This window comes from Macrosteles quadrilineatus, unplaced genomic scaffold (assembly GCF_028750875.1).
Source record: "Macrosteles quadrilineatus isolate MER2022 unplaced genomic scaffold, UCM_ALF_1.0 Scaffold_1__1_contigs__length_201487025, whole genome shotgun sequence".
NCBI lineage: Eukaryota > Metazoa > Arthropoda > Insecta > Hemiptera > Cicadellidae > Macrosteles > Macrosteles quadrilineatus.
Window position 1 is genome coordinate 97,038,330 of NW_026542594.1, and position 22,189 is coordinate 97,060,518.

At 35.0% G+C, this 22,189-nt stretch overlaps 1 protein-coding gene across 2 annotated transcripts in view; it reads right to left on the bottom strand.

Moving 5' to 3' along the window:
- The window catches only part of LOC128992637 (synergin gamma-like), a 43,511-nt gene extending 23,267 nt beyond the window's left edge, over positions 1 to 20,244 (bottom strand). Inside the window, exons 1-5 of one of the 2 annotated variants that reach the window (XM_054416443.1) lie at positions 19,818 to 20,244; positions 14,333 to 14,419; positions 7,245 to 7,478; positions 5,049 to 6,402; positions 4,732 to 4,928 (exon numbers count right to left, since the gene is read on the bottom strand). In XM_054416443.1, the coding sequence (XP_054272418.1) occupies positions 4,732 to 4,928; positions 5,049 to 6,402; positions 7,245 to 7,478; positions 14,333 to 14,419; positions 19,818 to 19,922 (1,977 nt within the window). In that variant the 5' untranslated portion in view covers positions 19,923 to 20,244. Of the gene's footprint in view, positions 1 to 4,731; positions 6,403 to 7,244; positions 7,479 to 14,332; positions 14,420 to 19,817 lie in introns of both variants that reach the window. The other variant, XM_054416361.1, reaches the window with a different exon arrangement.
- Between the last annotated feature and the right edge of the window lie 1,945 nt (positions 20,245 to 22,189).

The following is a 22,189-nucleotide window of genomic DNA, read 5'->3' on the forward strand; positions in this document are numbered from 1 at the left end:
AATTGAATTGAATTCGAGCATAACCGTTTATACCTCGCATTTATTTATACCAGTGTTTATACATTTCCTCTGATAATTTATTGTTATCCGATTAAAATTATTTAAGCAGGAAATAACACCGCCTTTCGATTTAATTCCGAAAATTCTGTAAGGATTGTTCTGCTTTAAGAAGGATAATTGACCTGTTAGTTCACTATTGTTCCGCTCGCCTATTGTTCTCTGTACGAATGGGCAAGATATAAGAGCGGCCCGATCAGCTCTTTCGATAACGGTTTGTTATTGGAGTTTCCCCGTAGTTTTTTCAATTCTAGTGGACAATTTCTGCATAATATTTACGTTCATTGCATTGCATAATATTTGTAACGCAACCGATGTGCGTTAAATATTTGGGATTATAACAGTTTTATAATAATATTGTTGATTAACATATTATTATATTTCTAGTTGTCCTAATATTTAGCAGCAATTAGCATGTACCCCTGTTTCATTGTAATACAGTAATATTGTTAGGCCTACACACAAGTATTATCATTGTTTATTGTAAGAACCCAGGATTATTATATTTTGGATTGAGCCTAAGTACGACGGTCTACGTACACGTTAGTGATATAGTAATATTGTTGATTGACATATTATTGTATTACTCGGTAACAATTAATTCAAACGATCATTAAGCTAACATATTATCGGAACTTTGTTTACATATTGTGATTGTAAACATTGATTATTGGGGTATTATGTCAGTGGTCTAAATATTATACTGAACACTTGCGATTAGCGACAAGCTCCTACGACAGTTGTGTCTACGGAATCGTCCGTGCCTTGCACACCCTTTGATGATCTTTGACACCCCTGGGTCTATGTGTCTGTTTGCTGATGATTGTAATGTGCTAATTCCGGGAAGATCAAAACAACAGATTGAAACGTTTTCTCAGGAGAGTCTTTTATCCACTAAAGAATTCCTTGACCAAAAAAATCTACTTATGAACACAGAAATATCCAATTTTATATCATTTTCCAATAAACAACGTAGACAAAATTTTGAACCAAACATTTGCATAAAATGAGAAAGAATAAACCAAGTAAAGCAAACAAAATTTCTTGGACCAACTATCAATAAACATCTATCTTGGGAGGGCCATGTAAATTATGTGGTAAAAAAGGTATCTTCCGGTATCCATGCTCTGCGACAGATGTTAAGAATATGCAGTTTAGACACTCTAAGAATTGTTTATTTCTCATTAATACATTCACATATTTCATATGGAATTGTTCTATACGGGGCAACAACAAAAACTAATTTAGATAATGTACTAATTAAGCAGAAAAAAGCTATCAGGGTGATGAAAAATCTTAAAAAGAAAGAGCCAGTCAAGAGCTTCTTTTGTGAATTACAAATATTAACAGTTTATATTTATGAAACAATAATTTATGCAAAACAGATCCAACTATCATCCATCTCAACAGAAACACCAGATTAAAAATTAACCTACCTCGGCATAATCTCGAATTTTACACTAAAAAGACATCTTACATAGGGCTAAAATTTCTCCAGTCTATACCAGCTCACATCCAAAAAGAAAAAAAAATTAATAAATTCAAACAGCTCTTAAAAGAATATTTTTTAAGAACTCCCTGCTACTCAGTAACAGAATTCTTTAGTATTAGTAAAAAACAGTTAGGCCTAACTTAATTTGAATTCCAAAAACTGTAATCCTTAAAGTCACGGTTTTGTTAAAAGTAAAAGTAAAGTAATTTTAGTACTCTTTTTTATGTATTTAATTAGCAGTAAGCAATTTTGAATTTAGCTTATGACTCTATTCAAGTTCATTTAATGTGAAACTATAATGAATAAAGAATGTTTTGACTTTGACTTTGACGATCCGCGCGTCAGGTGGATTTATAGACTGAGCAAAGAGGAGCTGCAGAATGAAATGAGTCAGTACGGCCTTTCTACGGCAGGAACCACAGAGGAACTTAGGAAGAGTTTTGTGGAATTTTTGGCGATTGCTATTCTCCACAATTCCCCGTACTTACCCTACTGGACCGTTGACCCTCCACACACTCTTAATATTCCGTCCGCGAATTATGTGTCGGAATACGCGTCTAAGGACAAGCTAGGCCTGTATCCTGCCCTCGAGGAACGCGACAGTGTACGGGAGATACTTGGGTTGTCGCCGAATTCGGACTCTACGCTCGTGAGACGGGTCCTCGCCTCAATGGTGAATACCTTGAGGTCTAACGATGCGACTCCCAGGGGATACTACGCGACTGACACGGTTCACGCCCACTACCACGACTTTTGATATTAAAATAATATTAAAATGAAGTCAGCCCTTAAAACTACAGTTTTTTTTATAATAATATGCTTAGAATATCTACAATACAGGCAAAACTTGGCGTATTGAGAAACACAAGACCCTCTAGCGGATAGACGCACTAAAACAAATCATTCTAGTAAAAGGTCATTTAATTTACAGAGAATAGTTAAGTAGTGTAATCCACTAGATTCAAATCAGAAAAACTGTTGTTAAAACTGTTGTTACCTAGGTTGCTAGGATAACTAAAAAATAAACAAATGATTAAATAAATACAGAACACATGGTTATTGTGTTAGACAGTTTAGTGGCACCACATTCTAGCGGATAGACGCACTAAAACAAATCATTCTAGTAAGAGGTCATTTAATTTACAGAGAATAGTTAAGTAGTGTAATCCACTAGATTCAAATCAGAAAAACTGTTGTTAAAACTGTTGTTACCTAGGTTGCTAGGATAACTAAAAAATAAACAAATGATTAAATAAATACAGAACACATGGTTATTGTGTTAGACAGTTTAGTGGCACCACATTAGCCCCCTGCGGAGTCTGGAAGACCGGGCACTTTAAATTTCACAGTACGACCAGATCGGGTCACGTAAGGCTTGGGTTGGCTTGAGAGTAGGGTCTTGAGTGGGAACACTGTGGAGGGTGGATTTCTGGAATGTTCATTGTGGATGGGTGTATGTGTTGAAGGAGTAAGATCTTGCAATAGATACGCGGGCTTTACTCTGTCCAACGTCACCTTCACACGTTTACCACGATGGATTATAGTCATAGTTTTATCATCACGAGATACCACGGGAAACGGTCCAGTATAAGGTGGTTGTAGTGATCGTCTAACAGAGTCATCTCGCAAAAATATGTGAGTACACCGTTTTAACTCCTGAAAAACGAAAGTCTTTGGTTTATCATGCCAAGATGTGGGCACAGGTCTTAAATTTGACATGTGTCGACGTAAGCGAACTACATAGTCAGTCGGGTCCTGTCACGGTCGCCAAGAAAAAAAAAAACCGCAGGGGGCTAATGTGGTGCCACTAAACTGTCTAACACAATAACCATGTGTTCTGTATTTATTTAATCATTTGTTTATTTTTTAGTTATCCTAGCAACCTAGGTAACAACAGTTTTAACAACAGTTTTTCTGATTTGAATCTAGTGGATTACACTACTTAACTATTCTCTGTAAATTAAATGACCTTTTACTAGAATGATTTGTTTTAGTGCGTCTATCCGCTAGAAATGGTGACCCCGACTAACAAGTAAATTATTTCAAACTAAATTGATGTTTTTCCTACATTAAATTTCAACCTTCTACCAAAACTTAATTTATTTTTCACCTTTCCCCAAATTATCGTTTTACGCCATGGACCAAGAACTTTTGGAGCGCCTAGCTCAATTAGAGAGTGAGAATGCCAACCTACAAAGACAACTTCAAGATTTGAATGGAAGACAAGAACAAAATCACGTCGGGGTCACCATTTCTAGCGGATAGACGCACTAAAACAAATCATTCTAGTAAAAGGTCATTTAATTTACAGAGAATAGTTAAGTAGTGTAATCCACTAGATTCAAATCAGAAAAACTGTTGTTAAAACTGTTGTTACCTAGGTTGCTAGGATAACTAAAAAATAAACAAATGATTAAATAAATACAGAACACATGGTTATTGTGTTAGACAGTTTAGTGGCACCACAACCCTAAAAGCTTAATAAACATAAGAATTGTTGTGATATGCCTAGTCAGCCATTGTTAAAACTAAAACTCCAACATCTATTTTAATCTTTTGCTTTAATTTATAAAAAAAAACATACTGCCCAGCTGTACAGCCTCGCACACTAAGTCACACTAAGGGTGCTTGGAGGGAGGGGAAGCGCGTGCACACACCTTCTTTTATACGCCTCATTTATATGATAATTTGCGTACACACTCAATCAGGCGCATCTTTGCCATCTTACACACAAGTTACGTGGTGTGTGTCAGATGTTCTCTGTCTGTGCACTGACTTGTGACATGCCGGTCCACACATTTGCCAGACACATACACACGTGCGTCTCAGCTTACATGGCGCTGTAAGGAAACATTTTTCTGCTGTGTTAAACGTGTTAATTGCGTTGCCTCCCGTGAGTCTCAGCATACGCCTGGCCTTAAACCTTAAACCAGCTGTCAAAGATAGCTAGATATTTTCATGTTCATGTTTGAAACCTAATCCTCAAAGCATGAGTCAACCACAACCCTTAGCTGTTTAATTGGTTGCATATAGACGTTTTGGTTTGATACAAAGTAAAAACCATATTCTTTAGCTAGTAAGAATGAAAGAAATGAAAACTGATTTTACAAAATTCTTTCTTACGACTTTCTTGGTTGTAAGGCATGACATTTAATTTGACAAACAGAGAACAAGATTCTTACCTGGACAGATGGTTTTTCTGAAATAGGTAATTGATTTTCATCATTTGGAACATCAGCTCCCAAAAATTCGCCAAAATCATCCATCTCATTTGAGCTTTCTTCTATGAGCCTCAATGCTTTGTATTTATCCTCAACTTTTTTTATTTCAGTTGATGGATCCATTTTTGTTTCTGAACTGCAGGTCTTATCTGATATAGCTAAAGAAGAAAATATATTAATAATGTTACTTGAATCAGGTCTTGTAGCCAAATTTTCTTGAAAACTGGCAAATGTATTATCTTTATTTGGTTTTGAAACAAAATCATCAAATAGATCACCTTCATGTTCTTTAGAATCATTTTGTAGATTTCCATCCATTCCTGTTTCAAATAAAGAAACTTGAGTATAATTTTCATTTTTTGCCTCTTCAGCCTTGGGCATTTGACTTAGTGGTTCGAGGTTATTTTCAAACACTATTGTTCGGAAAATATCATACTTATCACCCTCCTCCATGTGAGACTGACTGTTAGGGTCTGGAAAAGTAACTGGAAAGTTTTGAAAGGTTGAAAATTCTTCATCATCACCATCATTATTGTTGTTGTGGGCCACATAAATTTGTTTTGGAATATCAATGTCTATTTGGCTCTTCGGGTTTGATTTGAAGTCATCCATACTATTGACAGATTGATGATCTGGCTTGAAAAAATCTAAACACTGTTCTTGTTCACTAAACAGAGAGTGATTAGATATTGATTTAGTTTCCAACTGTGAACTTTCAATCTGATCAACACCTAAATCATTGTGATTATCTTCATGATCTGGCAAAGGGTTATGAAATACACTGAAACGACCATCATCCATCTCTTTAAACACATCATATTTACTCTGCCCTAGTTTATCTCCAATTGTGTGTGTCACAGAAGGTGGGTGTTTGGTTTCTTTGGCATCTTGAATCCTCCCTGTATTTTTTAACTCCATACCTTCAATGTTATAAATTATAGTTGGGTCTAGATCTTCCGCTACCCACAGCGTCTGAGCAGAAGGTATATTTTTCCCATCTATAACTAACACTGAAAGGTCATCGTTAGATTTAGGTGTGGCTTTTTGAAAATTACTAAATTCCTCATCATCATCATCAACAACATCCTTTACAAGATTGTTATGGACTTCAGATGTTATGCTGTTAACTGTAGTGAAATCAGCACTCTGAAAATCTGTGAATTCATCATCAAATGGGTCAGATCCCTCTGACTTGCTACCTGCAATATGACTAGGAGACTCATTTAGGCTGGGAAATGAAAAGTTTAAAGTATTACCAGAATGTTTTGAGTGAGCATTTTTAGACAAAGACCGTAAAGTAGTTGAGGTACTAGTATTACTGTGTATGTCCCAAGCATTGGTAGTTTGAAAGTCTGTGAAGGAAAGGTTAGCAGTCCCAGTTAAAAGTTGTTGACTGACCATGGGTCCACTGCTTACATAAGATACACCAATATTATCAGTTCCATTAGGTGGTTGGGTTTCAGGGGCTACCCAACTATATGTGTGAGAGTCTTGCAGACCTGATACACTGAGAGGACTTGGGTACACTGGTTTTTGTTGTTGTGGGGTTGACAACAATGATAAATCCAGGGCAGGTATTGGTGCCTGAGGTAGTTGCAACACTGTAGCTAGGTTTGTCGTGTGATATCCAGACTGTAAATAAAACAAAAGACAGTAAAACAGACTTATTAAGAGGTATATAAGTATTAATCCCTTTTGCCTATAGGAGTATTGATTAGTTTAATTGAACTTTAACTAACCAGAAGAATTCAAAAACAAAGTTATTCATTGTGTGCTGAAGCAAAAGTATATTTCGGCGCTTAATTATTTTTTAAGTAAAGTTTGCTTAACTTATAAAGTACACACCGATGACAACCACTTTTGCTTCTTAATCAGATTAGAAAATCAAAGAAAGAATCCACATGCAGACACGAGAGCTCTGCAAGAGCATAGAAGAAAATGGCATTTTTAGTACAGGTATATTTTTTGAGTTCAATTTGAGTCTGAGGAAAATGGTGAATTGTATGAGGAACTACAGCATGAGCAAGATACAGTATGAGTGAGATAGCGGTGAGGGGGATGTTGGAGAGTAGGGGTCATAGCTCCTGATAGATAGTTCCAAAAGAAATCAAGCACTGTAGCACTATATATCCTCTTAAATGGCTAATTAATATATTGTAACTCGATATTATATCAGACTTGGGCAGACAGAAGCAGCATGCATATCATGCAATGACCAGCTGAACATGGTTATCTTTACACTGAAATTGTCTTTTTATACCCAAACTGAAATAACACAAAAAATATAAAATATTTTTTTGGATGTGCAACAAGTTTAATGTCTAATAAAGCCATTCAGGAAACCAATTTACTAATTTTGACCAAACCATTAATATTTTAATTTTTACTCACTACCAAAAAACATTTGCCTAAAGTTGCTAGACCCCAATTTAATTGTGGATAGCTTAATCCACCACTAACTCTCTCTCGCTAACCTGTGTAAGTGCTACAAGAGCTAGTACTAGATGTACTTCTTGTTGTGTGAGAGCTCCTGGCACAGTGTGGTTGGCCAGTGACCATATGTAGCCTAGGGTGTCTGTAGAGAGCCCACTGGACATGAGGAGAGTGGAGAGGAGGGGAGTGTCTGCCAGACCATTAGCTGACTGTACACTTGCCCAAACTTGACTATACATCTGGGGAACTGGGCCGCACAGCCATCCTGATACCTCCTGTCAAACAAAAACCTTTCTATAGTAAAAGTATACTATTTTACCATTGAAAAACTCATGTAAACACTAGGCAAGATATAAACTTTTTCAACTCTTTACATTTTTAAAATTGTTTTTAGCCAACTTCCCTATACCAGCCATCGCAGGAGCATTGTTAGTAGGCTGCGGGAAGAGATCAAAGATTAAAAATATTTTTGAATCCGGAACTGTAGTTTTTACTACCTGACCGGCTAATAGTACCAAACAGGTAACAAGGGGCAGGACATTACAATAACACATTTTCAGTATATTTACAATTCAATTTGATTAAAGTGATAACCGTGGTTTTAGCGTTAGCTTGTGATGTTCAAATACAAAATGTTTGGGAAATCACTATTTCCGATTTTTTGGTGTGGTAATTGAATAGTTTTGGGGCATTTTGAATTGATTAACGCTCTATAATTGCGATCACAGATGTATTAATTTTATTTGTAGATTGTAGATTATGAGCGTTGCGTGGTAGACCATATCTATAAGCGGGATTTTGATACGTTTTGACTCAAATTACATGAACAGAGATACAATTAAGAAATTGTTTTATTCTTACAAATAAACGCTTCACATTTCATCTAACAAATTAGTTCATTGTTGTACATCACACGGTGTTTCAAACATTCAAATAAGTAACAAAATCAATGCTATCCGTATTTTCATAAACAAAAGTGTACAGAACATTGTTTGTGCCCAACAAAATTACAAGATTGCCGTAATCAGCAAAGGTCTGATGCAGCCCATCCGTTTTGGGACGGATCTTTACAACAAGTAGATGATCATCATGTTACCGTGAACACCGGAGATGATATGATCATTGGAGATGATCAAGTTAGTGCCTCCGATCATGAGCAGAAAGGGATTGTAATAAATCAAATCAAATCAAATCAAATTATTTTATTCGTAATCTGTACATGCTTGGTACATTGAATAGTATCAAAATGAATAGCTTATATTAAATTTTAAAATATTTGTAACATAAGAGTAAATATACAGAAATAGGATTTTTACAATTTTGTTCAGAATTTAAAGGACTATAACATACTAAATTTTTATCAAAATCATTCAGGCCATTTTTGGGAAAATCCGATTTTTCCGTTATTTTATGGGGTTTTTATGGAAAAATAACATAATTTACAAAAACTTTTGAACCGTAATTTTTAAAGAAATTGTATTTGTACCATTTTGTTCAGAATATAAAGGACTATAACATACTAAATTTTCATCCAAATCGTTCAGGCTATTTTTAGGAAAATAATATTTTTCCGTTATTTTATGGGGTTTTATGGGAAAATCCCCATTAAAAATTTCTAAAAAATGAAAAACTATCAAAATTGTAAGGACCATAACATAGCCTACTATTTTATATCAAAACCAGATTTTTTTCTAAAATCCTATTTTTTTTGTTTTAGCCTATGGGGTTTTTTATGTGAAAATAACATATTTTACAATAACTTTTGAACCAAAATTTTTACAGAAATGGGATTTGTACCATTTTGTTCAGAATTTAAAGGGCAGAATATATAATTAGTATGTTGACTAATTTTTTTCAAAATCGTTCGGGCCATTTTTGAGAAAATCTGATTTTTCCGGTTTTTTTATGGGTTTTTATGGGAAAATCCCCATTAAAAATCAAAATGAAAAAAACGCCTGGAGATACCGTGGATTAGAACCTAGGTACCAAATTTCATAGAAATCGGACCACAGGTGTAGTCCCTAGCTCTGTACACATCCAGACACACACACACATACATCACTTCGAAAACCACTTTTTTGGGTCCAGGGGGACCCAAAACGAATATATCCACTCAAAACTCAAACTCAAAAATTTTGACGAAAACAATACTTTCTCCATATACTATGGTATAGGGGGAGAAAGTAAAAAATGTAATCAAAGAAAATTAATAATACAGTTGTACATTGATAATATAATGGTTGTAAACATCAGCACTAAATAGACTAAATTAAATTAAATTAACTCACCAGCACCTCTATAAAAATTCTCTAGTGAGTAAATAGCCCTTTCAGTCAAGAAACTTTTTAATGTACGTTTAAATGAATTTAAAGTGTTGTTATTTTTAATATAACTTGGTATGTATTTAAAAAATTTTGATCAATTATAAGTTGTTTTCTTAAAAAAAAAAAAAAAATAATAGATGCTGATCAGTCTGGATTTCATTCCCCCTTCTTGTATTGTAAGAGTGTGTTTGATTGTTTAAAGTTACTTTTTCAGGATTGGATTTTACAAAGATGATTGAATCATAAATTAACTGCCCATAAACTGTTAAAATTTTTAGGCCTTTTAGGGGCGGTTTGGGAGCTCGAGCCCAGCTAGTACGCGCCTAGCGTTGGACGCGCCTAACTTTTTGCCCCGGACCAGAAACCAGGCTTGGGAGCTCGCGCCTAAGTTGAAATGGTCGTAGATTAAGTATAGTCGCGACTAAGTTGCAGCGCAGCTAGATGGACAGGGAATCGCGGGGAATTCAGGTTTTGACGTTGGCAACGGCCACTGCAGAGCACGTTACCGTTGACAACAACAAAAGATGAACAATTGAAAATGGATACAATTTTATCTTGGTATATCAACGGTGGCTAATTAGTAGACTATGGTGTAAGTTTCTGCATTGTACCATTGCAAAAATGTAGTTTTGTAAAATTGTTTATTTACACCTCATTGACGGCTATGTTTTATCTATGGTACTACACCTTATAAATACGTACAGAGCAACATAGGCTTTTGAAAATCAATATGATTTCTTTCAGAGATCATAAACATTAGGTAATCATTTAACTAAGATTATCCTGTACGTGGAACGGTAACATCTAAAACTCGGTTTTATGCAATAAAAAGCTTTAAAATTTAACAGCAATTGCCCTGTATAATATATGGGTATTGACGGAAATAAAAAGTATTTTAAGTAATTGCGGAGGTTATGATTGTGTGAAGCAAAGGTATATTTTTAATACTTACAAAAATGTTGTCAATTTAAAAAAGTTTAAACATGACACACTTTTATCTAATTTTCCTATAGGGAAGTAGCTATTACCGTAGGTAACACTTAGTTGCGGCACCGATATACTTTTCCATTTTGATGTCCCTAGAGGCCCAAAACACTATTCGTTCAAATTGTTATATATGTATAGCCAATATATTATATGTATATACGTCCATGAACATAACAACTTCAGTAATTTTTGTCTGATTTTGATAAAATTTGGCATGAAAGTGTTAGGTGCGATAAACCTATAATGAGTTCGCGAACCGGCATGATCAGACCATGGGAACCCGGGGTTTCATTTGATAAAAATTTATTTTTTCTCAATTTTAACCCCTAAAACATAAATCTTTATCTTTAAAATATTTTAAAAGAGTATAAAAAACGAATTAGTATCTTAAAATGTATTGTACGGTTATTGGCTACAGAGAATTTTAAAAAAATCTTAAATTTAAAATTCCTATGTGATTATAAGTGATAATAAGTGATTCTCATGGAGAATAAATTACTGTTGCAGTTTTGTAGTTTATAGATATATTTTGATGAAACTTGACAAATTTATTTATTTTAAATAAAGCTCTTAATATTTTTGTAACAAACACACTTTATTGCCCTCCCTGTAGTAGCATACGTACACGTAGGTAGTGTTAGTTACTTGTTAAACATAAAGCTATTTAAATAAATTTAATTGAAAGTAATATTAGGTTATTGGATATTCACTTAGTCTGTAGGTTTTCTGTTGCGGGATTATTGATATACTGTATATATATTTTCTTATACCCCAAATAATCTAGGTACACTACATTTAGATATAACTGCACTAGTCAATGACACTGAACTGAGCTCAATCACAACGCAATAAAAAGAAAACGATTATGACTGTGAGCTATTTGCAGTTTTTTATGTTTTGTTTATTATCTCTTCACTCTTTCGTAGGGGGTGAGTGGGGGGGGGGGGGGGGTATGTATATGCGGTTGCTAATTTTTTCCTAGCTAATAAAATATTTATAATTAAGGTAGGGTGCTTATAACCAAACTCTCAGTTGAAATAAATTCTATTCAGGCTCCATATTTTTTATTGAAGTTAACAGTAAAAACAAAAACAAAATAATATTTCGTTAAATTACTTCCCGCGAGATTTTTTTTATTTTGAACAACAGAAACCTAAAAAAAAACTTTTATCAAATATACTTTGAGGGTAATGAAATTGTTCGGAATTTAATAACGAATTCCAATATAACATTCTTTTACTTAATATGTAAACAATTAACTTGCTAATGAGCTAATACCGGCATGATGTCGACTTAGACCTGCCCCCTGGCAGGACTAAAGTTGGGGACTAAACTCACTGATTTTTATGACGAAAACATATCTGTTAGTCCCGAAATTGGTCTCCCAAACCCACCGAGACCATCTCTTAGGCTGGCGCCTAAGTCTACTTGACTCCCAAACCAACAATATTTAGGCGCGAGATTATCCCTGCACAAGTTAGGCGCGCGCCTTACTGATCCCCAGCTCACAAACCCGTTTTCGAGGCGGCAGCCTAAAATACCGGAAATATCCGGATTTAGTCGCGGACTAGCGCTAATACCGAGCTCCCAAACCGCCCCTTAAAGTGTTCTTCAACAGATTCATCTTTTTGCAATTTCAACATCTTTCTGATAGGTTTTTTTTGGCTTCTTAAAATCATATCTAAAGAAGTTTTGTTCGCAGAACCATAGCGCATAAACCGAATGATATGTGTGAATGAATGAATGAAAAATAAATTACCCTTAAAGTTTCAGTATTACAAAGGCATGAGATTTTTGAAAGAGCATGTATCCCTGAATTGATTTTGGAAAGTACCCCTTTTATGTGATCATTTCAACTCAGGGTTTCATCAATCTTCAATCCAAGAAAATTTGTAGTATTTTTTCTTTCTAAAATTTGACCCTCAAAGACTAAAAGAAAATTCTAAAAAATACAAAATTTGTTTTATTGATGTTCAATTTAAGGTTTAATTGGTTAAAATAATTTTCTATGTTTTCCCATTCAATATTTGAGATAAGTTCAATTTGTTCCGTGGTTTTCCCAGATATTTTTAAATTTGAGTCATCAGCATATAGACATCGACTACTTTGGATATTAGTTAATGTTGATTCTATATTTTTCAAATAACAAATGAATAAAAGAGGACCTAATATGGAACCCTGGGGTACTCCATACTTCACTGGCTGAAGATCAGATACAATTTTATAAACTCTATTCTTTTGTGAAATATGAGTAATTTCCACACATTGAAATCTATTGTGTCTATTGTATCTATCTATCATCTTAACAAGCGGTGAGGAAAAACCACCGGTTGACCCTTCAGCCCACTTTTACCCAAGATCAAGACACCTCCATTTTTAAATTTTGTTCTACAAAAGAAAGAATCAACAGTTTTTAATATTTAATCTATCTAGTTCACATTCTTTCATATCAATTTCCGATAAAACTATAACATGAGGTTGTATCTCCTCTAAAGTTATTTGCAAAGGATCAATACCATTTTGTAAGTTCCTAATGTTTTGATGAAATAATTTTAGTTCCCCTTTGTGTTTAACAGAAGGACTTATCACCTTATCATTTGCGATCTCTGGAGTAAGTAGTTTAAAGGATCAGCCGGTGTGTCAGTTTTTAAGAAACCATGTAGATTACTAGAATCGCCATCTTTATTACTACTATTTTCACAAATACTAAAGACCACTTCACTTTCACTGCTCTGCTTTTTCACTACACTCACAACACCAACACCAGAGGGAGGAATACCTTGTGCAATCTGCTGATGTGTAGATGTTGCTGGCAGGCCCCTATTTGGGGCGATCTCTTCAACATCTGATAGGAAACGGTGAAGATCTGGTTCCTCAATTGGGGGCAGGACTTGAAAGACAGTTGGCTCAAAATTTTCTTCCAGATTTGTTGTTGATTAGGCCTATTAGTTTTTAAACCTAAATCTTTTAAAATAACATTTTGCTAAGGGACTGGTTTTTATCTATTTCCGAAAAACTGTATTGTTTTCAGTACTTATTTACATTTATTGCCACATTGGATTATTTTAAACGTAATCAAGTTTCGTTTGTTGTTTTGTTTGACCACGAGGTCTTTTCTTGGGTTGAAATAAATCTTAGATGTCTTTGAATTTCATTACAGACATTCTCCGTGATATCACAAATAGTAAATCGCGAATTCGGACGACGAAATAGCCTAGATCCAGTACCACTGTCATTTCATTTTGGAGTCCCTCGCTTAAAACATTATGCTTGGTAAAAACTCTTACAAATGCAAGAACAACTATTACATCTATGAAAGTTATCAAATTTTGATGAAATTTTAGTAAAATATTTTATACAGGCCTGCCTAGGTGTATTTGAATAAGTTGGTGAACCAGACCCAATCAACTATGAGAAAATTTACCAGTGAGAGGGTTTTTATCCCAACTTTTAAATGTAGCCTACTTTTTTTGCAAAACAAAAATGTTTCAAAAGTTTTTTTCAATTCATGAAAAAGATAAACAATGTATATTCCTTTATATATATATCTTATGTATATACCTATATATATTTATTTATATTTATGTATAGGTATGCCTTTTCTTCTTGCCAATTTAACAAAAAGGGTGTTTACATTATACTGCCTTTTCACTCAAACCTACATGTACAACTGCTCAACCGTGGTGTGTGCAATTTTTTGAACTGTGTATGCACACCCCAATGTAGACAATAATATAGGCGTACAGGGCTCTTTGTATATCCAACCATGAAGGCATCGCTGTCACAATGAAATTACAAAATGTAGCCTAAGCATATACCTGTTTTGGCTGAGATCCAGAGGCGCGTTTCTGGAATGTTTCTTTTTTAGAAAGTAAATCCTCAATCATACTATCTGCACTAAGAGGCTGAAAAATAAGAAATATATGTATAGTCACAATCAATAATTGATTGACTAACTACTGTATTTGGAAAACACCAAAGTATTTAAGTAAATAAATGATAAAATACTTAAAAATTTAATTAAATACTAAAATTAGATAGGTAGGCTACTGTGTCTTTTGTAACGGTAGTATAGTTCAGTATGTACTTGGATGTTATTTATTTATTTAATTAACGGTCAACACCATTTCATCTGATTACATAGCATATAACAAAGCGGAGTTTAAAAACGGATTATGTTATACGAATAACATGCATAATACCGCATGTTTAGGATACAATAAATGTATGACAAACTTAACAAGAATTGAATATAAAAGATGTAAATAAATCTAAGAATTCCATAAATTGACCAATTAACCAAAGGTGTACCGAAGGGGGGGGTCCGCCTTAGGCCACACACCAACATAGTCCCCCAAATCAGGGCCGTATTCCCCTAACGGCTGACCCGGCAATCGCCGAGTCGGCCGAGGCTCGAGCTAGAAAGGGGTCTCTCTTGGGGCCTCAAAAGAATGGTTTTTCTCTTGGAAAATAAATTTTGGCAATTATCTGTTAGAATTACAACTTCAAACTTATGTTCTCATGAACACCGAAAGTGCCTGCAAAGATTGAGCTATTGAAAACACGACTCCCAACAATCGCGGGTGACAATTATCAGGTCTCGCAACCGCACATGATTGCTCCAAGGCCACAGACAACGTTCATGATTTCGCCGCGATATTGGGAGACGATGATGATGTCCTCGCGATGGCTCAAGAGGTTCATTACTTCACCGTGGACGTAGAATACGTTCATGATTCCTTTATGATTGTGGAAGATGCCAACGATTTCACTTTCACCACGACTGCAGGGGACTCAACTACGAATTTGTCGTGACCAAGGCTTATTTTGTTAATTTTCTATTCAGTTTTGTGTTAACGATTTTGCCAATAACATACAATTACACATTTACATTAATAACAAATCCGAGACCCAACCCACCAAATGTATATAAGAAATCAGGAATTTACAAATTATCATGTAACAACTGTGAAAAATACTATATTGGTCAAACAGGTCGAACATTCGAAGTCAGGTACAAAGAGCATATACAGGCAATCAGATCAAACAATATGACAACACAAAAATCCTCATACGCCGAACATATACTTCAGACCGACCATACATACTCAGAAATGAATAAAAATATGCACATTCTGGATGTTGAAAATAAAGGTGAAAAAATGAATACAAAAGAAGACTTTTATATTTATACTCATCATATTAATGACAAAGACAATTTACTAAACTTGACACAAATTCAAAATCAAAACGTAATATTCAATGAAATTATACATCTTAAAGAAAACACCTCCTTCCCTTAACATAAAAAAATTATCACCTGTTCTTTAATAAGAAATATCTAATAATGTTTGTAAATAAAAGAAACTAATAGGCTAGATACTATACTGTGATCATGGCATTAATGTCCGAAACATGTAAGTAATATAAAATAAAATGTTTTTAGGGTACTGTGGTATTTTGATTTGCTTAGTAATATATATATATATATATATATATATGTAAAAAGGCCCCCCTCATCTAAGCCGCCCCAGGCCCCCAACTGTGACAGTACGCCACTGCGGTCAACTCATTCTTTAAGATATGGGGATGCAACTAGTCCATGTTTTAACTCAAATATGAATGAAAAATGAGAGTGCAGGATGGGGAAATCCTTTACAATTTATGCTACTGACTAAGACCAGATGTTTACGCTATTATCTCTGAGGACAATTGAAAAATGCCCAATGAGCAAGGACATCTAGGTCTAGATTAGATCCATTAAATAGCAGCAGTTCTCCCTCGATAATCTGGCATTTTATATTCCGATGTTCTTGGTAGTTATAGCCAGCAATTTTATCGGCAGAAACAAAACAAACTTGCAGCAACATTAATCCCCCCTGCTTCAAATACTTAAAATTTTTGTAACTTGGTTACTTCCTTTCATATTTTTGTATTAACACAATTTCATATGCCTACTTCAAGAATCAGTAATTATATCGATCACAGACGTCATATTAAAATAGTATTATTTCCTATAATATGATGGTAAATAACATCCTGAATTCAAAAGTGACTGTCGTTTACCACGGAAAAGTAAAGTAAATAAGGAAAATTTGAAAAAAAAACATACAGTAAATATTTTCTAATAGCAAACAATTTAAATATTTGAATTAGGCCTAACTTATGCAGAATTTTATTTTAAATGTGAATATGTAGCCTAATAAATTATTTTCCCATGCAACTAAGTTTAAAATTAAATGCACTCTCATCGAAAAAGGAGGTGAAACGGCAAGGATAATAAACGTAAAATAGTCACTAGGCCTAACTCGAATATAAAAAAAGCTTACCGGTAACTTATTATTGAAATGAAAACATCATTTGATAGAAAAAATATAACGATAGCACCATAATGTTAAGATTGTTTACTTACATTAGAGCCAATTAGGCCTACGCCATTTGTTTTCTTTTACAATCCATATGCCTATCCTTCTGTTTTAATATCTTCAAACGCATCTAAAATCACGAATTGAGCTCTGATCTTATTTAGGCATGTGGAAGGTAGGACTTTATGCTGGTTCGTGGCTGCATTAAGTGTTTTAGAGTTAGGTTAGATTAGGAAAGTAAGGTCATAGACAAAAAGAATTAAATATAGACCGACAGCAGTGCTACGTTTAGCATAAGTTCTGGCGTACACCGCTAGAAGTGCCGTGTAGTTATGGCGCACACCACAGCAGCTTCTGCTGGTTAGGATACGGCGAGGAGTTGGACGACGGCAGCGAATCGAACACTGAGCACTCTAGCGGCACATCCCGCAACCTTCCTTTGATCGTCTATATTTATTCTACTTGTCTATGGTAAAGTGCAGTTAGTCAACCGAGTTTTTGATTTATGCTGTTTTTGTGCTATTGAAATAGGCTAGTAGGATAAACAACAAAACAATTTCAAAAATGCTTGCACAACATGCTTAACCCGGAACCTAATTTTTAAAACATTTTACCCACTAAGCACGTTTGGTAACTTATTTAAGCATGGAAAAATGATTAATATTAACATTAAGCGTCAAATTCCGCACAATTCAAGTAGGTAGGCCTAAGTTTCCTGTGTTTTTTTATATATTTTCTCGTTTTTAATTGATTTTTCCGGGAAAAGTGACAGTCATTTTTAACTCTGGACATTATTTAGCATCGTAATAGAGGAAAAATAGGTACTAATTTAACGTGACAACGTCTAAAATTAATATATAAGTTAGCCTAATTAGCCAACCCAGGAATCACAATTTTAGTGACATGGGACATTTTTACTTTTTTAAATACTTATTACCTTATTACCATGTCTTCATCTTTAACCCAATAAGGGATTGATGGTGTCAGAATTTTTAAATACATTTAAAAACAACTGATTCGAGTAGATACAAAAATAAATATTTACAAAAACTTTGGCATGTGGATATGCGGTTTAGTCAGAAAATTCAGGAAATCTATCCTCAAAAAAATCCTTTAGTGAGTAGTACGCTCTTGACTTAAGGAGAGGGACAAGCTTCTTCATAAAAAGTTTACGCCCAGGACGCTTGAATGAGTGAGGCAGCTTATTAAAAATTTGAATTGCCACTCCTTTGCGATCTTGCAAGTCAACCCTAGGCACATCCAGTAGCTCGTGCTGCCTTGTTTGGTGGTTGTGAAATGCTGAACGGAGTTGGAGATTGTCGTAATTGTCATATACCAGTAGTGAGCATGCCAGGATATAATGGCTGTAAACTGTGAGAATTCCCAATCTTGCGAAGATGGGTTTACAGTGGGCAATGCGGTCACTAAAAGTAATGAGTCTTACAGCACGTTTTTGCAGCACTAAAATGTCCTCAACATCCGCAGCATGACCCCATAGCAGTAGGCCGTAGCTCACATGGCAGTGGAACATAGCATGGTAGATGTTCAGCAGGTATGGCTGAGTGATGAAATTTCGTAGCTTGAGCAGCAGGCAACATACCCTAAAAAGTTTGCTACTAACTTTGCTGATGTGATCGTTCCACGCCAACTTCCTATCCAGATGAAATCCAAGGAGCTTCACTGGCTCATCCCGTGGGGCATTTCTCGCCAGACTGCAGACCAGTGCCTGGGTTTTATCCTGGTTGAGCTGGAAACCATTTTCTTCAAACCAGCGGGATACTTCAGTGAGATGCCGGTTTGCATCTGCTGTGGACAGCTCAACTTGGGGTGTCCGTGACACCAGGGTTGTATTGTCGGCAAAAAGCACCACCCCTCCATCTCTATCAAGGTCGTTGATCATTACAAGGAATAGTAACGGGCCTACAATCGATCCCTAAGGAACACCGCACCTGACACTTTTGGGCTTAGATGTTGCACCCTCAACAGAGACCACCTGCTGTCTTCCCGCCAGATAGGAGTCGATCATCCTCAGTGCCACGCTACCTACTCCTAAACTCCTCAACTTTCCATGCAGAAGATTATGTGACACTTGTGATACTTACTACTTAGAAGTCTTTATCCTTGACCGACACTGTCGGATAGATAGCGTCAATACTCTTGCCAGTAAACATTAAGACCTACAGTAGCCTAGTTAGAGCCTACTCTAATATGAAAGTATAAGGCCTAAGTTTAACCATAGACTAACCAACACAAGTAGACTTCTCATCCCTTTGTAAATTTTGAAGCTCGTTTTTCATGTCTAGTTCATGTACGCCACTTTGTGCGCTAGTGTCGACGAAATTTTGTTTCTTTTATTTTAGGGTTAATTTCTTGATTTGTGCTTTACTGTTTGGTTAAATAACTAGGGGACAATTTATTGTTTATGATTAGATCGTATTATTTGGTTAAGCGAGGTTTTAAATGACTGTATTAATGGGAAACAAATTGTAAACAAAACACGACCTCTACATAAACCGTACAGAACTAACAATAAAATTGTCTTCAGCTGTTCCATTAGGATGAGAAATCTACTAAGAGAGTATGTTTTATCTATGGTTTAACTTACCGTATTCCTATTAGAAGTAAATAAGTGCCTAACTTAGGCTATATGTAAATATCAATTGATGTTTTTGTAAATAATAATGGAGTCGGTTATATAGATTCCCAATTTACTCAAGTGGAACAAGAAATGTAGGCCTACCAATCACTAAGTTATCCTTTATCCTCCTAATGTCAGTATTGGGCTACTTACACAGTGTTTGACAAAGGCAAGGATCCAGACCATTCCTTTAAAAATTGTATGAAACAACTTTAGTTCTGATGATAATACGATGTAATTATACCAATACCTAGCCTAACTTTAGGCCTACATAAGTTACTAAGTAGTACCACAACATACCTTTGGTGTGTTTTTTGGATTTCCAAGTGATCTAAGCTGTTCTTGTCGTTTGACATATTCAAGTTTCTTTAAACTACTATTGACACTAGAAGTAGTAGAATTCATGTTTGGAGAATTATTTAAGGCCTGTTAGTCAAATAATACCATCGCAACATAGCAGAACAAAACAGTACAAAATAAACAGATCACAAAATTCACTACTCACTCACACTAGGCCTAATCTGTTCAATAGGATATTATGAATGTGACAGCAATTGCTATTCGTTCATTGTTCTTATATCAATGTATGATAATCTGCAAATTGAAATTAAATTATTTTTTTTACTAAGTTCAAGAGGTCGTGTTTATTAACAATGTAATGTATTTCGTAAACTATTTTTCAAAAAAGGCTAGTTTTTATGTATTACACTGAATTTGACGTTTGGCTGACAGTGAGGAACATAAGAAAAAGAAAACCGAACGGCAGTCGACAAACCGTCGTGAAGTTAGCGGCTCTTTTCATCGGCGCTTTTTCGGTTTGTAATAGATGTGGGTTGTTACGCCTGCGGACGCCACAAACGTGTTTTGCAGGGATGTCGGAAACACAAATCAATGACAATACGATGCGAAATGATGTTTTTATATTTATATAATGTCAATAATACATTGATAAAACGTGTATACAAGTTAAAACTAATTAATTGACGTATTTTAAAAGGCATATTTAAAACCGTACTGTACATTATACGTAGCTAAGGCTTAACATAACGCGATCAATTAAAACTCCGAACATAAAAAGTGCATAATCTTTTTTCCCAAGCCCATCACATCAACTTTGAGCTATTCTAATGGTAATACACAATGTGTAGAATACTCAGTATAAATATGATTGAGGCAGTCCAGTGAATTACGAAGCTATAAGGCAAAATCTATATGGTTGATAGGAACTCGCATCAGGAAAAAGTGCACAATCTTTTTCCTTAGTCCATCACATCAACTTTGATGTATTCTAATGGTAATATACAATGTGTAGAATACTCAGTATACATATGATTGCGGCAGTCCAGTGAATTACGAAGCTATAAGGCAAAATCTATATGGTTGATAGGAATTTGCGTCAGGAAAAGTGCACAATCTTTTTCCTAAGCCCATCACATCAACTTTGAGGTATTCTAATGGTAATATACAATGTTTAGAATAATCAGTATGAGTATGATTGCGGCAGTCCAGTGAATTACAAAGTTATATGACAAAATGTATATGGTTGATAGGAACTCGCATCAGGAAAAGTGCACAATCTTTTTCCTAAGCCCATCACATCAACTTTGAGGTATTCTAATGGTAATATACAATGTGTAGAACACTCAGTATAAATATGATTGAGGCAGTCCAGTAAATTACGAAGTTATATGGCAAAATGTACATGGTTGATAGGAACTCGCATCAGGAAAAAGTGCACAATTTTTTCCTAAGCCCATCACATCAACTTTGATGTATTCTAATGGTAATATACAATGTTTAGAATAATCAGTATGAGTATGATTGCGGCAGTCCAGTGAATTACGAAGTTATATGGCAAAATCTATATGGTTGATAGGAATTTGCGTCAGGAAAAGTGCACAATCTTTTTCCTAAGCCCATCACATCAACTTTAAGGTATTCTAATGCTAATATACAATGTATAGAATAATCAGTATGAGTATGATTGCGGCAGTCCAGTGAATTACGAAGTTATATGGCAAAATGTATATGGTTGATAGGAACTCGCATCAGGAAAAGTGCACAATCTTTTTCCTAAGCCCATCACATCAACTTTGATGTATTCTAATGCGAATATACAATGTATAGAATAATCAGTATGAGTATGATTGCGGCAGTCCAGTGAATTACGAAGCTATAAGGCAAAATCTATATGGTTGATAGGAATTTGCGTCAGGAAAAGTGCACAATCTTTTTCCTAAGCCCATCACATCAACTTTGAGGTATTCTAATGGTAATATACAATGTTTAGAATATCAAGTATGAGTATGATTGCGGCAGTCCAGTGAATTACGAAGTTATATGGCAAAATGTATATGGTTGATAGGAACTCGCATCAGGAAAAGTGCACAATCTTTTTCCTAAGCCCATCACATCAACTTTGAGGTATTCTAATGCTAATATACAATGTATAGAATAATCAGTATGAGTATGATTGCGGCAGTCCAGTGAATTACGAAGCTATAAGGCAAAATCCATATGGTTGATAGGAATTTGCGTCAGGAAAAGTGCACAATCTTTTTCCTAAGCCCATCACATCAACTTTGAGGTATTCTAATGGTAATATACAATGTTTAGAATAATCAGTATGAGTATGATTGCGGCAGTCCAGTAAATTACGAAGTTATATGGCA